The sequence below is a fragment of the Microtus pennsylvanicus genome, chromosome X, assembly GCF_037038515.1.
Source record: "Microtus pennsylvanicus isolate mMicPen1 chromosome X, mMicPen1.hap1, whole genome shotgun sequence".
NCBI lineage: Eukaryota > Metazoa > Chordata > Mammalia > Rodentia > Cricetidae > Microtus > Microtus pennsylvanicus.
The window spans coordinates 138538511-138557260 of NC_134601.1; the positions used below are offsets into that span (position 1 = coordinate 138538511).

At 36.5% G+C, this 18750-nt stretch overlaps 1 protein-coding gene across 22 annotated transcripts in view; it reads right to left on the bottom strand.

The window, feature by feature from the left end:
- Cask (calcium/calmodulin dependent serine protein kinase) overlaps positions 1 to 18750 on the bottom strand; it is a 337725-nt gene that overhangs the window by 263614 nt on the left and 55361 nt on the right. For 11 of the 22 annotated variants that reach the window (XM_075958471.1, XM_075958466.1, XM_075958473.1 and 8 more), the window contains exon 2: positions 6836 to 6948. In XM_075958471.1, coding sequence (XP_075814586.1) covers positions 6836 to 6948 — 113 coding nt within the window. Of the gene's footprint in view, positions 1 to 6817; positions 6949 to 18750 lie in introns of all 22 variants that reach the window. The other 11 variants (XM_075958469.1, XM_075958468.1, XM_075958465.1 and 8 more) reach the window with 1 other exon arrangement.

Below are 18750 nucleotides of genomic sequence, written 5' to 3' on the forward strand. Positions count from 1 at the left end.
TTATGAGTGAGTACATATGATAATTATTTTTCTGGGTCTGGGTTACCTCACTCAATATGATGTTTTCTAGCTCTATCCGTTTGCCTGCAAAATTCAAGATGTTATTATTTTTTCTGCTGTTTAGTACTCCATTGTGTAAATGTACCACATTTTCCTTATCCATTCTTCGGTTGAGGGGCATTTAGGTTGTTTCCAGGTTATGGCTACGACAAACAGTCCTGCTATGAACATAGTTGAGCACATGTCCTTGTGGCACAATTGAGCATCTTTTGGATATATAACCAAAAGTATTATTTCTGGGTCTTGAGGAAGGCTGTTTCCTAATTTACCAAGAAATTGCCATACTGATATCCAAAGGGACTGTACCAGCTTGCATTCCCACCAGCAATGCAGGGGTGTTCCCTTTACCCCACAACCTCTCCAGCATAAGTTGTCATCAGTGTTTTTGATCTTGGCCATTCTTACAGGTGTAAGACAGAATCTCAGCGGTCTTTTGATTTGCATTTCTCTGATGACTAAGGATGCTGAGCAGCTCCTTCAGTGTCTTTTAGCCATTTTAGATTCCTCTGTTCAGAGTTCTCTGTTTAGGTCTGTACTCCATTTTTTTATTGGATTTTTTGTTCTTTTGATGACCAATTTCTTGAGTTCTTTGTATATTTTGGAGATCAGACCTGTCTGATGTGGGGTTGGTGAAGATCTTTTCCCATTCTGTAGGCTGCCGTTTTGTCTTGTTGGCCGTGTCCTTTGCTTTACAGAAGCTTTTCAGTTTCAGGAGGTCCCATTTATTAATTCTTTCTCTCAGTGTCTGTGCTGCTGGGGTTATAATTAGGAAGTGGTCTCCTGTGCCAAGCGTTCAAGTGTGCTTCCCACTTTCTCTTCTATAAGGTTCAGAGTGGCTGGCTTTATGTTGAAGTCTTTGATATATTTGGATTTGAGTTTTGTACATGGTGATAGATATGGGTCTATTTTCATTCTTCTGCATGTTGATATCTAGCTATGCTAGCTAGCACCATTTGTTAACTATGCTTTCTTTTTTCCATTTGATATTTTTGGCTTCTTTGTCAGAAATCAAGTGTTCAAAGGTGTGTGTGTCTTCGATTTGGTTCCATGTGTCCTCCTATCTGTTCTTATGCCAATACCAGGCTGTTGTCAGTACTGTAGCTCTGTAGCAGAGTTTGAAGTTAGGGATTGTGATACCTCCAGAAATTCTTTTATTGTACAGGCTATCCTGATTTTTTTTTTTTTTTGCTTTTCCATATAAAGTTGAGTACTATTCTTTTGAGGTCTGTGAAGAATTTTTCTGGGATTTTGATAGGCATTGCGTTGAATCTGTAGATTGCTTTTGGTAAGACTGCCATTTTTACTATGTTAATTCTACCTACCCAAGAGCATGGGAGATCTTTCCACTTTCTGGTGTCTTCAATGTTTTTCTTCAAAGATTTAAAGTTCTTGTCATACAGGTCTTGTTTGGTTAGAGTTACTCTGAGCTATTTTATGCTATTTGTGGCTATTTTGAAAGGTGGTGTTTCTCTGATTTCTTTCTCAGCCCATTTATCATCTGTGTAAAGGAGGGCTCCTGATTTTTTTTTTTTTAGTTAATCTTGTATCCTGCTACATTACTGAAAGTGTTTATGAGCTGTAGGAGTTCCTTGGTAGAATTTTTGGGGTCACTTATGTAAACTATCATATCATCGGCCAATAGTGAGAATTTGACTTCTTCTTTTCTGATTTGTATTTCCTTGATCTCCTTTTGTTGCCTTATTGCTCTAGCCAGAACCTTAAGAACTATATTGAGCAGATAAGGAGAGAGTGGACAACCTTGTCTTGTTCCTGATTTCAGTGGGATGATAGCTGGGAGTTTCTCTCCATTTAGTTTGATGTTGGTTGTTGGCTTGCTGTATACTGCCTTTATTATGCTTAGGCATATTCCTTGTATCCCTTCTCTCTCCACGACTTTTATCATGAATGGGTGTTTGTTAAAGGGTCAATGATCATGTGTTTTTTTTTCTTTCAGTTCGTTTATATGGTGGATTACATCGATAGATTTTTGTACGTTGGTTTTTTAATGTCCGAATCGTGCACTTTGCTATCCTGTCTAACAATTCTTCATCAGGTTTTATAGACACAATGATTTTCTGGTGTACTGTATAAGTGATATAGCTTTAAATTTTACACTTAAATCTGTGAGCCACTTTGTATAAATTTCATACAGGGTTAGATTGAAGTACACTTACCATGTTGGTTCCTAGGTCAACCCCAAGTTGTCATGCTTAGAGGCAAGTGTCTTTACCTGCTTAGCTATCTCACTGGTCCCCAAACAGAAATACCTTAATATAAATTCACTTAGCTTTCATTAAGCAATTTTACATCTTTATACATATAAAGGAAGAAATGCTAAACCATTTAGGAGTGATAGGTCTCAGAATCTCCTAAAAACTTACAGTGTGGTCAGATTTATATCGAAGTCTAGACAAGATCGCCGGGCAAAAGTTGGGAGCACGGGGGTGGGGGTGGGGTGGGGGGAAGAGGAGATGGGGAAAGAGAAGGGAGAAGGGGAGGATTGGGGAGAGCTTGGGGGAATGGGATGGTTGAGATGGAGGAAGGGTGGATATGGGAGCAGGGAAGAAGATATCTTAACTAAGGGAGCCATCTTAGGGTTGGCAAGAGACTTGGCTCTAGAGGGGTTCCCAGGTATCCAAAGGGATGTCCCCAGCTTGTTCCTTGGGCAGTTGAGGAGAGGGTGCCTGAACTGGCCTTACCCCATAGCCACACTGATGAATATCTTGCATATCACCATAGAACCTTTATCTGGCGATGGATGGAGATAGAGACAGAGACCCACATTGGAGCACTGGACTGAGCTCCCAAGGCCCAGATGAAGAGCAAAAGGAAGGAGAACATGAGCAAGTAAGTCATGACCGCGAGGGGTGCTTCCACCCACTGAGACGGTGGGACTGATCTAGTGGGAGCTCACCAAGGCCAGCTGGTCTGGGGCTGAACGAGCATGTGATCAAACCAGACCCTCTGAATGTGGCTGATAATGAGGGCTGACTGAGAAGCCAATGATAATGACACCAGGTTTTGATTCTACTGCATGTACTGGCTTTTTGGAAGCCCAGTCTGTTTGGATGCATACCTTCCTAGACGTGGATGGAGGGGGAAGGGCCTTGGACTTCCCACAGGGCAGGGCACCCTGACTTCTCTTAGGGCTGGAGAGGAAGGGCGAAGGGAAGTGGGGGGAGGAGGAGGGAAATGGAAGGATGGGAGAAGGTGGAAATTTTATATATATATATATATATATATATATATACAGAAAAATGAACACATACATAACAATCTGTTTTTATTTTCAAGGGACTACTAAAATTTGTGCAATATGAAAAATCTCATTGAATAAAACATTAGAATATTGATGGCAAAAAAAATAAAGAATAAATGTTCAAATTATAATATGGACTCTTCAGTACAGCAATACAAATTTAAAATTATATAATGATCTTCAATTAATAAATATTTTATTTCAAAACTAAATTTGTATGTTATTTATATATAATTTACTTTGTGTTTTTCTAATAAAATCATATGATAAACAAAACTCCCAGGTGGGCCTCAGGAGACATATGTACTCATATTTGTTATCAGTTTCTTTCTGGAGACAGGGTTTCATGTAGCACAGGCTGACTTCAGACTTACTAAGTAGCTAAGGATGACCTTCAACTTCTGATCTTCCAGACTCCACCTAATTTTTGGATTATAGTCCTGCTCAACCACATTTAGTTCATAATATATTTTGAAAACAGATATGGTAGCAAGAAAAAAATGGGCAATGACAAGGATCAAATAAACCACAAGCCAAATGGAGGAAAACTATGAGTAAGGCAAGCATTAAGTGATAGGATGGAGTTGCAAATGATTTGTTGCTGATGAAATCTGAAAATCAAAGATATTTCTAGATAGTCTTACTTGCACTTATGGATTCTGCTTTACTGTGCTACACTTCACTTCAAAAATTGTTTCTTCTTCATACAGTATTCTTACATGCTTTGCCATGCAACAGGCTATTTTTGAACCCTAACAATTTATAAATGTAACAGAAAAGAAAGAATCAGACATTGTTGCTTATAGTGACTATAAAAGGGATAAAAAGAAGTTAGGCAGAAAGGTCATGAAGGGATCATTATTCAAAAATTTTATACACCAACTTACTATTTACTTCTTCTATTATACATCTTATTAAATGTGGCTAAGTTATAATAAAGTAAGCTAGTGTGAATAAGAGCAATAGAGAGTATGGGAATTCCATTACAAGAAGTGAGAGAGTACTAGACATGAAATTTGATTCTTTTCTTGGTTAACTTACTGTGCTGAAAAAGACAGGAAAAATGAAATAGTAATACCATGAATACGACAATAGTAGTTTCACTAGAATACCACTAAATTCTGACCCAAACCAGATAAAGTCATCGTAATAGGAAAAATTCAAATGGGTATTATTTAAAATCTGTAGGTAGATAATACTGATATAAAAACAGAACAAAATTCCAATTGGTTCGAAGAGACATAAAGGATCAATTGAATTGCTTGGTCTTGCTTTCAGGACAAAACTTGACTATTTTTTTTTTTTAAATCACCAAAGCGATGAAGGTGTGAGTTACAACTTCACTGATAATTTCATATTAAGTAGAGACAACTTCAAACCAGGGATATAAATAAATTATATGTACTACTTGCCTTCCTTTTTTACAGTTTGGTGTTTGTTTGTTTGGGGCTTTTTTTAAAGATAGGGTTAAGATATAGTCTTGGCTGGCCTGGAATTCTTTATGGAAATCTGGATGTCCTTGTAATCATCTGTCTCTGCCTCCTAAATTCTAGGATTAAAGCTATAAATTACCATGCCCCGTTCTAACTAAGTGGTAATAGAGATTTACCCTCATATCCTGGCTCCAGAGTTCCAGAGACCTGGCTAAAGAAATATGTCAATAATCCACCATAAACAAATGAGCAAGAGGCTGTCTCCTTTAAAAATGTCTTTAGACTGGAAAGACAGTGAATGAGGTATACTGATAAGACAAACAAAATGTTTGATATTAAAAATTCGGGGCTAAGAAATAAGTTACGAGTATTTAATCATTTATAATATTATATAAGAGGATCTCACCTCTGTTACTGTAACTTAATATAGGTAATTAAGGAAATTATTTAACATTAATAATTTTAAATTAGAACCTTACTGAATTTATAGACAATATCAGAACATTTTTAAAGCTTTAAAAACACCTACTTGTTTAATAATCATGTTTGTACAAAATTATCTCAGTGCTCAGTTCCTATACTGAGGCGTAGGAACTTTAAACTCAAAACAAATTAAGTTAAGAGAAACAGTACTTGCTTAGCTTGCCTGAGGCCCTGGGTTTGCAAACAACACAACCAAACATAAAACAAAATAGTTCAAAGAAAAAAAATTAACTGTAAATTTCATTGAAAGGCAATTTTTAATATCATTAAGCATATAAAATAACCTGTATTTAAAACGTTAATGACTAATTCTGATAATGAAGTTATGAACTATGAAACATTTAAATTTTACTACAAGTTTTCCCAAAAAAGAGTGTTCATGTTTATTCAATGAATGTATGCATACCCTTTGACCTGTAAACAAATCATTACAGGATTCTTTAGTAGTAGTGACTTAACGAAAACAGGTTTTTTTTAAAGATTTGTTTATTTTTATTTTATTTGTATGGGGGTTTTACCTGCTTGCATGTCTGTGTACCAAGTGCATGGCTAGTATTGACGGGGGCCAAAAAGGGCATTGGATCCCCTGGGACTGGAGTGTCAGATGGTTTGTGAGACCTCATGTGAGTGCTGGGAATCAAGCCCAAGTCCTCTGGAAGAGCAGTTAGTGCTCTTAATCACTGAGCTACTTCTCTAGCCTTTTTAAGAATCTTCTAAAACATTATATTGATAATAATAATTTAAAGAGTCACAAAATATTTAAAAGTAATCAACCTGACTAAAAATCTATAGAAATAGATTAAGTTGGTGCTCAGTGTGTGAGATTCTACTTTCCAAAAGAAGATAATTGGGTGAAACACAAATGGGATACTTTACCTTGAATTTTCTAACCTAAGTTCTCAATTGCACTGCCTTAATATTAAAAAACAAAAGACTAAAGAAGGATACATCATTTACTAGGCTGTGGAAATCTAAAGTTAGTAGATAGACTAATTAGAAAAGTCAATAGAATAATCAGTTTTGTTACCTTTAGTGTGAATCATGGCACCTATTTAAAAAATAAGTAACTTCAAATGCACATATATGTAACAATATCTTAAAACATAATTCTAAGTTCTACAAATTCTAATACTACTGACCTTTCAACTTTCACACATACTGTGATTAAGCCAAATGTGAATCAAACATCGATCTTCTAGTTATACTAGATAATAATCCTAAAAGCAGCAAATTACATTTAGAAGGATCTTGGCTGCTTCTAAATCTTCAGTTATCATCCATGCAATTACTTCCCTTTCTATACTGTATCTCACACAATAGAACTCAAATTAGACCCTAAAAAACTTATGTAAATATTTCATTCTCTAGTTAAAAAAACAGCTCATAAAGATCCCAGATGACTACAACCCTTCCATATTCCAAAGCTATCTTTTAGATTTCTGAGCAACTGTTTCAACTGGAGTTCAAACTGTCTCCACCCACTACCCACTATATCACACCCTCTGCTTCCCCACCCCCAGATGAGGATAGGTTGATAAATGGATTTTGGAGATGAAATAAAGCCAGACATCAAATAACTTACTTGAAATCCATCTCTTACCTTCTGTACTTAACCCGGGACTTGATGTGAACTTGGCTACATCAACAATTTTTACAGCAAATTGTTGCCCAGTTTCTCTGTTGATACATCGTCGTACAACACTGAAGGGACCCCTAGAAAACAAAAAGTCAGTTTAACTTCACTGACATTATGTCCCTCTTTTCGATCAACAATTTACTGCATTTTCTTATTTACCACAGTCAAACTATATAACCAGTGACCTACCATATTTTAATCTTCATATAGAGCTTCACAATAAAACTTAACTAATGTAATTTAAAACATTATTATCTAATTCACTAGTTAAAACAAAAGGCAGCCAAATAATTAGGTTTTTAATTCAAGATAATTTAAAAAAATCTAAATAGTATCCTTATATTCAAGGCAAACAATAACTGTAGTAATTACATATAATTACCAACATCTTATACATAGGGAAGTTTGTAGAAGCAAAGCTCACACAGAAGGGAAGGAAGGGTTAATAATGTTAACTTTCAGATCCCAACTCTAACTAATCACTCACAACCATTAGAAAATAATCCTCTGTGACAGCACAACAAAGCACAACACAACAGATGTTTCCATTTTTAACCAGGACATCTTTCTTGTGAGTATTTGGTCTGACAATAGCATGCAATTTCAGGAAATATTCCAGGTCTTGTCCAAACAAAACCTCTCTGGGTTATATATGCATCTGTGTAGTGTGATTCAACTCAATGCATCATTCTGGGAAATTTCTGATTCTGTTTGGAGAATTGTCTGTGGCCAATAGAGTCAATTTTTAAAACCCTTTTTCTGTTTGAATAAAGGTAAGGAAGAAAGCTTGAGCTTCTCCTGCTACCCTTTTGTAAAATATAAAATTAACATAGGTAAGGAAAAAGGAGAGAAAAGACAATGAGACAACAAACCACATCTTCAAATTAGGAACACGCACATACTCACAAAACAACAACAATTAAAGAAAAAAGAGGGTAGTACATAAAGGAGGACTTAGAGGGAAGAACGGGAAGGGAGAAACCATGTAATTATAATCTCAAAATATTTTTAAAAATCTGAATAAAAGTCAAATTAAATTCACTAATTCACTAAGCTAATTTAATGAGATTGAATAATGACTGTATTTATGAATTTTTCAAGTCATAAGTAAAGCATGCTAAAGGTTCTTCCTTAATGACATGCAGGAAGCTAACAAAGGTGAGCTGAGTCAAATTTAATAACCTTAAAGGACATCAAACCGTACTCTGAGATTGCTTGTGATTTCATTCACAACTTGAAATGCAGCAGATACCAATAAAAGATATAATTAGAGTTGCTTTTTTATGAAAATGAAAAGGGTAAAAAACAGTGCTAAGATATAACCATATTATATTTATATTTGGTTGACAGTTTAGGGAACAACAAAATTTCAAGAAGAACAGCTTGGCTTGTACCCTTTCTTGACACTTGACATTTTTACCTTAGTTTTTAAAAATGTACTGCAGGAAATGTTAAATAAATAAATTTAAAAAAATGTACTGCATAGTCAATTCTTGAGTATTGATATGGAAGAAAATAAGTCATTATCTTTTTCTACTAGGATATTGGTCAAAACAGAATGGTAACTGATGCTATTTCCGATTTGATTAAATATTGCTGGGGGAGAGTCATCTATCTATCTATCTATCTATCTATCTATCTATCTATCTATCTATCTATCTATCTATCCATCTACCTATCTATCTATCTATCTTGGATGATGTAGCCACTGGTGGGTTCCCCATGCTCCAGTGACTGGTGGGTTTCCCGTACTCCAGTGACAGCCTTGTACCCATGCACATACGGGCAATATTAACAGAACTTAATGAGTCATTAAATAAAAATGGCATGAAGTTGGAAGGGGCTGTGTTAGAGATATTCAGGGGACCACAGAGGGAAGTTATGAGTAAATAGGATCATATTTCATTATGTACATATATTAGATTCTCAAAAATAAAGAAAAACATACTAAGACAAAACAAATATCTGTACACACACACACACACGCTTTCCATTCAACTCTTTATAAATAACAAATATTGGCTGAAATTGACAAAGTTCTTACTGAGGCAGATAGCTACTCACATAATTCTGAGTTTTTAATTTTTAAAATTAAATTTACTATTTGACAACTTAATATATGTAAATAATGCATACTAACCACTCTTAATCATATCCTCACGCATCTCTCTATTACTCCTATATACATACACCCCTCTTTCCCACAACTTTCTCACATTCATGTATATTTGTTTTTCTTTGACCCACTGTGTTTAACCGGGGCTGTGCAAGTGACTGTGGGTTTGGAGCTATCAGTTGGAACCTGGTGGGTCAGCAGTGGATAGACAACTAGAGACAATTATTTCCCCATTCCCAGAAACTCAATAGCCAATAGTAGAACAGTAAGATGCATGAGTCCCTTCCATTTCCATGACTATTAACATGATCTGTCTCATGTGGCCCAGGGAGGGTAACTGCAGTTGCTGAGTTCGTTGGTTGTGACAGTTGTAGAGTCCAGAACATTGCCTCTCACAGGCTTTCACCATATCTTCTGGCTTTTCCATACTTCTTACACCCCTCTTCCACAGTCTTCTGAGTCTTAGAGGGAGGAGTGTAAATGTCTTGTTTAGGACTGAGCCTTCAACCATCACCTATTCTGAGAATACTCAGAAGATTAGAGATCTATGAGATTAGTTTCTACATTCACTGCTATTCATTGTAAAGAGAGGCTTTTCTCACTACAGTGGAGAGTAACCTTTGCCAATAAATATAAGCACACATATTTAGAAGGCAGTTTGATGTTGGATCAATTTCGTTACCCCAGTTGGGCCTACAACCTCCTCAGGCATAGGCTGTTAAGTGGGCTTACTGTACTAGCTGTGAGTTCCCCTCTTGTAACAGGCCTCAAATCTTATGAGATGGAAGTTGGTTATCCCCAAAGTTATGCCACTATTGTTCAGGTAGGCACATCTTGCTGGGCAGGGTTTTTTCTCTTTGTAGGGTACACAGATGGGTAAGACCAATGATACCTTTTCTCTCCCAGAAACCTGCAGAGTAGCACCTTCTAGGACTGTGAGAGCAGCCAGCAAGGAGGAAATTTCTGACTCAGTTTCAGCTTGCTTTCTCTCTATCTTGCAACCAGTATATGCAGTGTCTTTAGCAAAAAGGTCGTAGACTCTAATGGTAGATAACTAAAAGTACTGACAGAACCTAGGTTGTGTTGCAGATGTCTGGGGCTTCCCTGGTGAACTCCTATGGAGATATCTCATACCTGGGACTGGAAATTTTGCTTCTAGGAATATCATTATCTAGTCACACAGGTTCACTTCCATTTGAAAGATCCCAAATAAATAACTGAATGATGCATCTCAAGTCTCGGAAAAGCAACAACAAATCAAGCCGGAAACACTAGACAGTAAGAAATAAGATCAGGGCTGGGCACAGAGTAGTCAGGTTTCTGTGAGTTTGAGGCCAAAATGCTCTCTCTATATAGAAAGTTCCAGGCCAACTAAGTTTACACAGTGAGACCTTGTCTCAAAAAAATTATAGAGCAGAAATTAATGAACTAAACACAAACAGAGAAACAAATATAACACAAAGAATCAATAAAACAAGGAGTTTTTTTTCTGGAAAGATGAGCAAGACTGCTAAACTCTTTGCCAATTTCACCAAAAGAAAAGACAATGAAGACCAAAATCAATAAACTTAGATATAAAAAGTGAGATGTTACAACAGATACCAAAGAAATACAGAGTATACTGAGGACATACCTTAAATCTATATTTTACTAACTTGGAAAATCTAAAAGAAGCAGATGAATTTTCAGATCATATGACCTACCATAATTAAACCAAGATGAAATGAAAATTTAAGTGTGTGTACACACACACAAGAATTTATTACTATAAAAAGTCTCCCTACTAAAGCCATCTCAGAAGCAGGTAGAGTCACTGCAGAATTCTACTAGATCTTCAAAGAACAATTCTTACTTGATAATACATAGATTATTATGCAAAATAAGAAAAGGAGCATTTCCAATTTTTTTATGAATCCTGTATTACCCTGATACCAAAGCCAGATCCAAAAAAAAACAAAACAAAACCTGTTAGGTAAAAGATTAATTAAACTAGAATATAGTGTATGTCTGATGGAGTTCTGGAAAGATTATAACTGCCCTATGTAGACACTGAATTATCTTCCCTTTTCATTTATAAGAAATGTTAAATGTAAGCAATAAATAATTCTAATAAAAAGCTAAATATATTTGAAAAAAGAGACTAGAGTTACATGAAACTATGCTACAAATTATGATAGTATGTTGCTTCCCAGAATACCAAGATAAACTGAGTACAGTGAATCTAATTTATTTCCCAAATCTACTGGAAGGATTGGGAGGACAAGAGAGGTGAAATAGTAATAAATAAATTTGAGGGATAAGAATACACAATGATAACAGTCCAGGTGATCCAACGCAATGTACTGGCTTGGTGGGAGCCTAGCCAGTTTGGATGTTCACCTTCCTAGATATGGACGGAGTGGGAAGGACCTAGGACTTACCACAGGGCAGGGAACCCTGACTGCTCTTTGGACTGGAGAGGCAGGGGGAGAAAAGTGGGGGGAAAGGGAGAGGGGTGGGAGGAGGGGGAGAAGAATGGGAGGAGGGAGAGGGAAATGGGAGGCTGGGAGGAGGTGGAAATTTGTTTTTTTTTCTTTTTCTTTCTTTTCTTTATTCTCCTTTTATCAATAAAAAAAATTAAAAAAAAAGAATACACAATGATGAAGTGATGCTAACGGATGCAAAACACTTGGGAGAGCTGATTTGGAGAAAACAAGGAAGGCTATTTGAAAACAAACCCCTTCACATTACAGAATAATCAAGAATCTCATGAAGCTGGAACTAGAAGAAATATGTCAGAGAAGCTGTTAGGTCTCAACTGTCAATACACCATATATTTATGGACCGTCGCAGTCCTTTTCCCTAACAAAGAGAATATTGAAAGTTGGATCTTTACCCTAAGAGATTAAAATTTCTTCCTATTGAATATCTGACAAGTCCAGTGGAAAAGATGAAAAGATAACATGAAGTTCCCAACATCACTGAACTATATCTCTGCTTCTTACAATGTGGGATGTGACCCTATGAAACCACAAAGCGGAATGTGTCACAGACACAGCAGACACACAAAAAAATTATGGTGAAAGGTTTCTTGCGCCCAAAAACCCTCCAAAAGATTAATTCAAAACCAAATGTGTAATGAATGTGAGGTGTTTTTGGCAGCAGTCACTGGTCTTGTGGCACAGCTTTGGCTTTGCAAACACAGCATGCTCATTTTGCACTGCACACGTCACCACCCCACTAACCACCAATGCATGCTTCCTAAAACACCTTAGCTCAGATTTGAGACTGATGTCAGGAACTACAGTGTGTTTAACGGACATAGAATGTTTTCTGTTATTACAGAAACATAACATTTTGACTATGAAAAACAAACTTTTAATATTTTACCGCTATGATTCCTGAGCATGTAATAAATTAGTATGCCTTTGGATTGGATTGGGTTACAATGACTGACTTTCAAAATTGCTATTTGAGCTTCTGACTTTAGTTTCATTTTTAAAAAAAGTTCAATGCATTTTGTTTGATATCAGAACAGAATTTTTAACAATTTCTAAAATGGCCCTAAAAGATTTCTATCGTTGTATTTATGTAAACAATGATCTCAGCATTGACAATCGTAAAATCAGTATCAATCAACTCTGAAAAATATTTAATATGCTCTAAGCTCTTTGATTTCAAACATTCAGGCAAAATTTAATTCATGTAAAAATAAGCACATCCATTTAATTAGTGTGCAAATTTGCTTTCATCCTTAACAAATGGTAAAACTATACACACACAAAGGAACTGTTTTAATATAAATTTCTTTATGACTTATATAGTAAGTATTTGATCTGTATACATATTTTACCCGAAGCTGCATAAAGATTTCTCAGGTGAAAAGGAGTCATAATTAGAAAAAGTTTAAGATGCCCTGAATTAATTAGAACACCTTCCAGAGAAACTTCTGAATCAGCTGTGGGATTTCTTAAGTTAACACTATTGCCATTTTGAGCTAAATTTTTTGTTTTGTTTTCTTGTCAGGAATATAAATATAAATACATTGAATATTAGTAGTAAACCCCTAGAGTTTAATAACCCAAAATGTCTCCAAGTGTTGCCTGAGTGGAGGTAGCACTACAGCCAGCCTCCAGTTGAAAGCAATGCTTGATTTATAATCATGTCCAGACAACCATGGCTCTTAAGACTTCTAAAGAAGAGTCTAATTAAGAAAACAGGAGCAAACACAAACATAAAGAATAATTTAGAGGAAACAGTCCAAACAAGAGAAGCACTAAAATTAGCATTAATATTCTTAGTAAGATTTAATAACTATGAAACAAACCAGACATTTTAGAAAACAAAAGACTCTTAAATAATAAACGACAAATAACCCTAAAATTCACATAAAGGTTGCCAGGCAGTACTGAGAAAATCTCCCATAAGACAAGCAAAAATAATAAACATTCAAGAAAATAAATAACTCAAGTCTATACACACACTACTGTAAAGTAAAATTTTCATATTTCCAGATATGGAGGTAAGAGTTCACAGAAAGCAAAAGATGACCACACTTCATAGTGCTCCAGGCAGATTACTCAATGGCAAACTAGAACAAGAACACAGTAGAGGAAAACCTTCGGAATGAAGGAAAATGACTTTTAACCTTTTATTCTGTATCCAGTCAGAGCATCAAAAACTATTAAAGTATTCTTAGATACTAGAAAACCAATAACTTACTTAATATGCATACATTATAGAAAACTTATTATAGAGTGTATTTGTTCACAAGAGTGTATAATCAAACTGAAAAATAAAAACCACACAATCAACTCATTAGATGACCAAAAAGCTTTCAACAAAATACAACATCCCCGATAAAGGTCTTGGAGAGAACAGGGATACAAGAACATACCTAAACATAATAAAGGCAATATACGGCAAGCCAACAACCAACATCAAACTAAATGGAGGGGTTTTTGAGGTAGAGGAGTTAGAATGCACTGTTATAAAAGGTTATAGGGGACTTCTGATAAGGAAGGGATAAACTGGGTTGGGGTAGGGGCAGACAGGGTAAAAGAGGGGAGCTGAAAGAGATAAATCATACTAAAGAGTTTCAAAAAAAAAAAAGTCATATGGAAATGTACTACTGTAGAAGCTTCCTAAAATACATCTATACATAAACATAAAAAGTTAAAATGGAGCTAAAATGCCCCTACCAGACACCTGAGGCTAACAAATAAAAGGCATAGTCTCAGGAATTGGTTACTGATGAAGTCCCAAAGATCCCCAAATATTGTAAGTCATTAATAATGTTCTTTGCTACCCTCCAGAACTTGACAGTAAGACCTTATCGCTGAAGATGCCATCCACTTGAGTCACAGAACATGGAGCTAGTACTGGACTGGAAACTTCATCCGTACTGGCTAGCTTTCATGGAAGCTGCATGAACGACCAGAGACTAAAAGTACGCATCAGTCTTACGCAGCAGTTAATAACCTGGGGAGCTACAATAATGAGTGGCTGCCCAAACATGCTCAGTAGTGGTACAATAGCGGCACAAATGTGGAATTAACCAACCACTTCCTGAACAGATTTGTCAGGAAGATCCCTCCACAAGATGAAGCTCATCCCTGGCATCAAGTCAAGAACCCATGGTTAGACAGATCATAGACCCGAGGAGAGCAGCTACTACTATATTCTGCTAAATGGACACAACTATTAAATAAACTCTTCATGACTTATCAGGATACCCAATACTACCCCCCCCCAGTCCTTATTAAGAGAACCTTCTTATTGCTGTACATGATCAACACAGCAAACCACAACTAGCTAAGGTGCAGAGAATACAAGAATGCAAAATGTTCAGCCTTAAATGAAACATATATGCTGTACCCCTCCTCTAAAGGCTCAGAGATCATTGCAGTAGAGGGGGTGGAAGAGTAAGAGCCACAAGTAGTGAATGAACACAAGGAAGCAGTGTCTTCTACACACAGCAGGGAAGTTGCACATATGAACTCACAGCAGGTGTGACAGCATGTACAAGACCGGTGCACACCCAATCCAGACCAAATCCCAGCATGAAGAGGGGAGGTGGGCACAAAGATCCATCCTAGCCAAGAAGCTATTGGCAACTGTTAGCTGCTAAGAGAGGAAGTCTCAGGAACTGCTGCTAAATGTTAACAGCTAGAGATTGACAAAATACTTTGAAAACACAAAATAAAAGCTTACTTTGAAAAATTGGCAATAGATCTCCAATAACCTACAGCACAAACTAGGTCCACCTGTATCTTCAGGGAGTTAACAGGTAACATTTACTAACTCAGTACTTAAACTGATATAATCAGTACCACTGTCAAATCTTAAGAGTACAATGAAAATTTTAGCAGGCCTTACTTTAGTTCTCATGTGCCATGCTATCATCCAGCCTAGCACTACATAAACTGGTATACTTGTCTTTTCTTTTATGAGGACTAGAGGAGATACATAGCTAATTCTGCTCAAATCAAGTAATCTAGAATATGTGGTAGTGGTGAAGTATGTCTGAAGAGTTGGGCTTGGGTTAGAACTAATGTAAAGGACTTCGTCAACTCATGCAGGATGAAGAAAAACTCAAGAAAAAGAAGCTCAAGAAAAACCACTAAGAGAGGAAAAATTTTTATAAATGTAAGAAACAGAAAAGAGATTATACATCGGCAAAAAGAAATATGTAAAAAAAAAACTGAAAGTTTCTAAGAGAAATAGCACAAATTACTTTGACTTCATTATACATGTATATAGATCCTCTTAGCTTAATATGTAAAGAACGTTCAGAAATAGATATTGAAGAACTGACATTTTAAGAATTCAATTGACATTTTCACATTTTGTTTATTCACATCATTGTCTACAATGGAAAAATACAAAAAAAAAGAAAGTAATTCCTATTTCTAAAGAACTCCCACTAGATGACACTGCTATTGGTATATATAAACAATGTCAGTATAAGTCTAAGAACTCAGTACTGAAACAACACGATGCTATAAGCTTATTATCTATGTAGAGGAAAGTGCCCAGAGAAGTCTTCTATGAGACAGGGAAGTTTGCAAGGGCCAAGTAATGGTCAACAGATTTACAAAACAAGAGGAGATAGAAAATTCAAAGGGTAGACAAAAACATGTGCAGGAGCCTAGAGTGACATAAAATACACAATGTGTGCTAGGTACTCTAAACTATTTAATAATGGTGGCAGGAAAAGTTGGAGGGTATAAAGTGGCTGGAAAGGGAGAATGTAGTATGTGGGAGCCAGGATAGAAGTTATTACATTAGCCCAAGAAAGAGGTAAAGACCTGAACTAACTCATTTGGGACAAATGAGAGACATTTTAGTATATAAATTGACAAACAACCTTGAGGGACAGTGAGAGTGAACTGAGAGAATACTGATAGATTTCTGGCAATAATTATTGAGTAAATAATGGTATAGCTAAATGAGAGAGGCATCATAGGAAAAAGAACTGGGATACTACTCAGAAAATAAGAGAACATATTTAGAAGTTTAGTTTATTTAGTAAGAGTTATTTCCATAGGACACCCAGGTACAGACTTAGAGCAGAAAGGTAAAAGTCTGAGATTTTAAGGAAGAAGTAAGGAGGCTGGGTAGATGGTTCAGTTGGCAAAATGCATGCTATACAAGTATGTGGTCTTGAATTTGGATCTCCTATACCCAAGCAAAAGACCAGGGTGGTATACATCTATAATCTATGCCAGGGAGGCACAGACAAGGATTACTGGAGTTTGCTGGATAGCCAGTCTAGCCAAATCTGTGATCTCCATGTTCAGTGAGAGTCCCTGAGTCAAAAACTAAGATGAAGATCAGCTGAGGAAAATACAACATAGATTGCTGGTTTCCACACAGGATATGCACACATGCATATGTACCTACTCCACATGAGCTCATACACATACAAAAAGGAGGAATAAGGGTCAGCATGGATATGGAAATTAGGACATTAAAAACTACTATTTATAACATACCAGAGTGCCATGCTGCTAGGACTTTTCAAAGATTCTCTTATTATTTATCATCACCCATAATACAATACTTGCTCCTATTTTATACTATTTATACTATTGTGAAAGTAATCTAAATAATAGGGGAGGCAATGCACCAACTAAATATATTATGCTACCAAGTAAAACCTCCAGTATCAGTTAAGGGTTATACCTTGTTGAGTCGTTGATCAAAGGAGTCCCATGAAGCCGCATCCCCATGCCCAAACATGACAGCCAAATGCCAAGACTACTGGTTGTTCTCCACTACTAATGATAAAACTTTATGCGGAAGACAACACTACATATGTCATCAAATACAGAGAAGTTGAGCTGTTACCTTACTAAAAGTTCCACTCCTACTGACTAGCTTTCATAATGAGGGAGGTAGGTACTCTATACACTACTAGAAGAGAAAGGTAATCATCAATATCACACAACTATAAACCCTGCCGCCTACAACAATGACAGGCTTGCAAGTGAGTAGCCAACTACTTTTGGTTTAAAGTCCACTCCATGAGATGGAACCTACAACAAATACTGCTAAGAACCTGAGACTCAACAGCTCATGGGTCTAGGAGAAAACCTAATACTAGTAGTATCTTGCTAAAGGTACATAGCATTAAAATGACTCCTAATGACATATTGCTATACCCATATAGATCAGTGTATCCCTCGACCACATCATAGAAGCTTTCACCTACAGCAGATGGGAATTAACAGAGACCCACAACTAGACAGTGTGCAGAGAGTAAGAGACTGTGGAGCACTCAGCCCTAAATGGGATGTCTTCATCAAAGCTCTCCCCTTGAAGCTCAGGGATCTATGTGGAAGAGAAGAAAGAAAGAATGTTAAGAGCCAGAGGTGATGGATGACTCCAAGGAAACTAGCTTCCAGATATAGCAGGACTGATGCACAGATGAACTCAAAGAGATTGTGGCAGCACATATAAAACCTGCACAGGTTCAAGCCAGATAGTGTCCCAGCACTGAGAAAGTTAAGTGGACCTGAGCTCCCATCCCTAAGCAAAAAGCTATTTGCAATTGATAGGCCCTGGCAAGGAGAAAGTCAGTTTCTACAATGGAGTGTCACTGGGTATATCAACCACACTGCAGGGCAAGTCCCATACCTGGGAGTAGTTGGTCACCACAAAACAAATCCCATACTTTCCATAGTTTTTATTTGTATTTGTATGTTTGTGTGTATGTGTGTGTTAGCATTCTTGTCTTGTTGCTTGTTTATTTTGATTTTTGTTTTTGTGGGTTTTATTTGGTTTTGGTTTTTATAAGAGGGAAAGAGAATATAAAGTTGGGGAGGTAGAGGGACCCGGACCTGAGAGGAGTTGGGAATGGAGAAGGAACATGATCAAAATACATTGTATAAAAAACTTTTCTGACACAGAGGATCTCTATATAGCCATGATTGTTCTGGAACTGACTTTGTAGACCAGGTTAGTCTTGAATTCAGAGACCCACCTGCCTCTGAATGCTGGGATTAAAGGTGAGTGTCACCATGCCAAAAGACAAGCTCTTAGATCTCAGCATCTTGCAGAAATGAAACACCAAGGCCCTAACGAAGTCTGACCTACACAGTATCACAGGGGAACTGGCCCACCGGAGAGACAACATTTTTGAAATCAAGTCTTCACTTTTTCTCCTTTTTACTAATTTTCTACTAGTGCTCATAAACAAAATTACTTATAATTAGTGCCAGCATTATCACAATTGTCAAATTATCTGTGTATAATCCAATTCTTATAAATTGAAACTAAC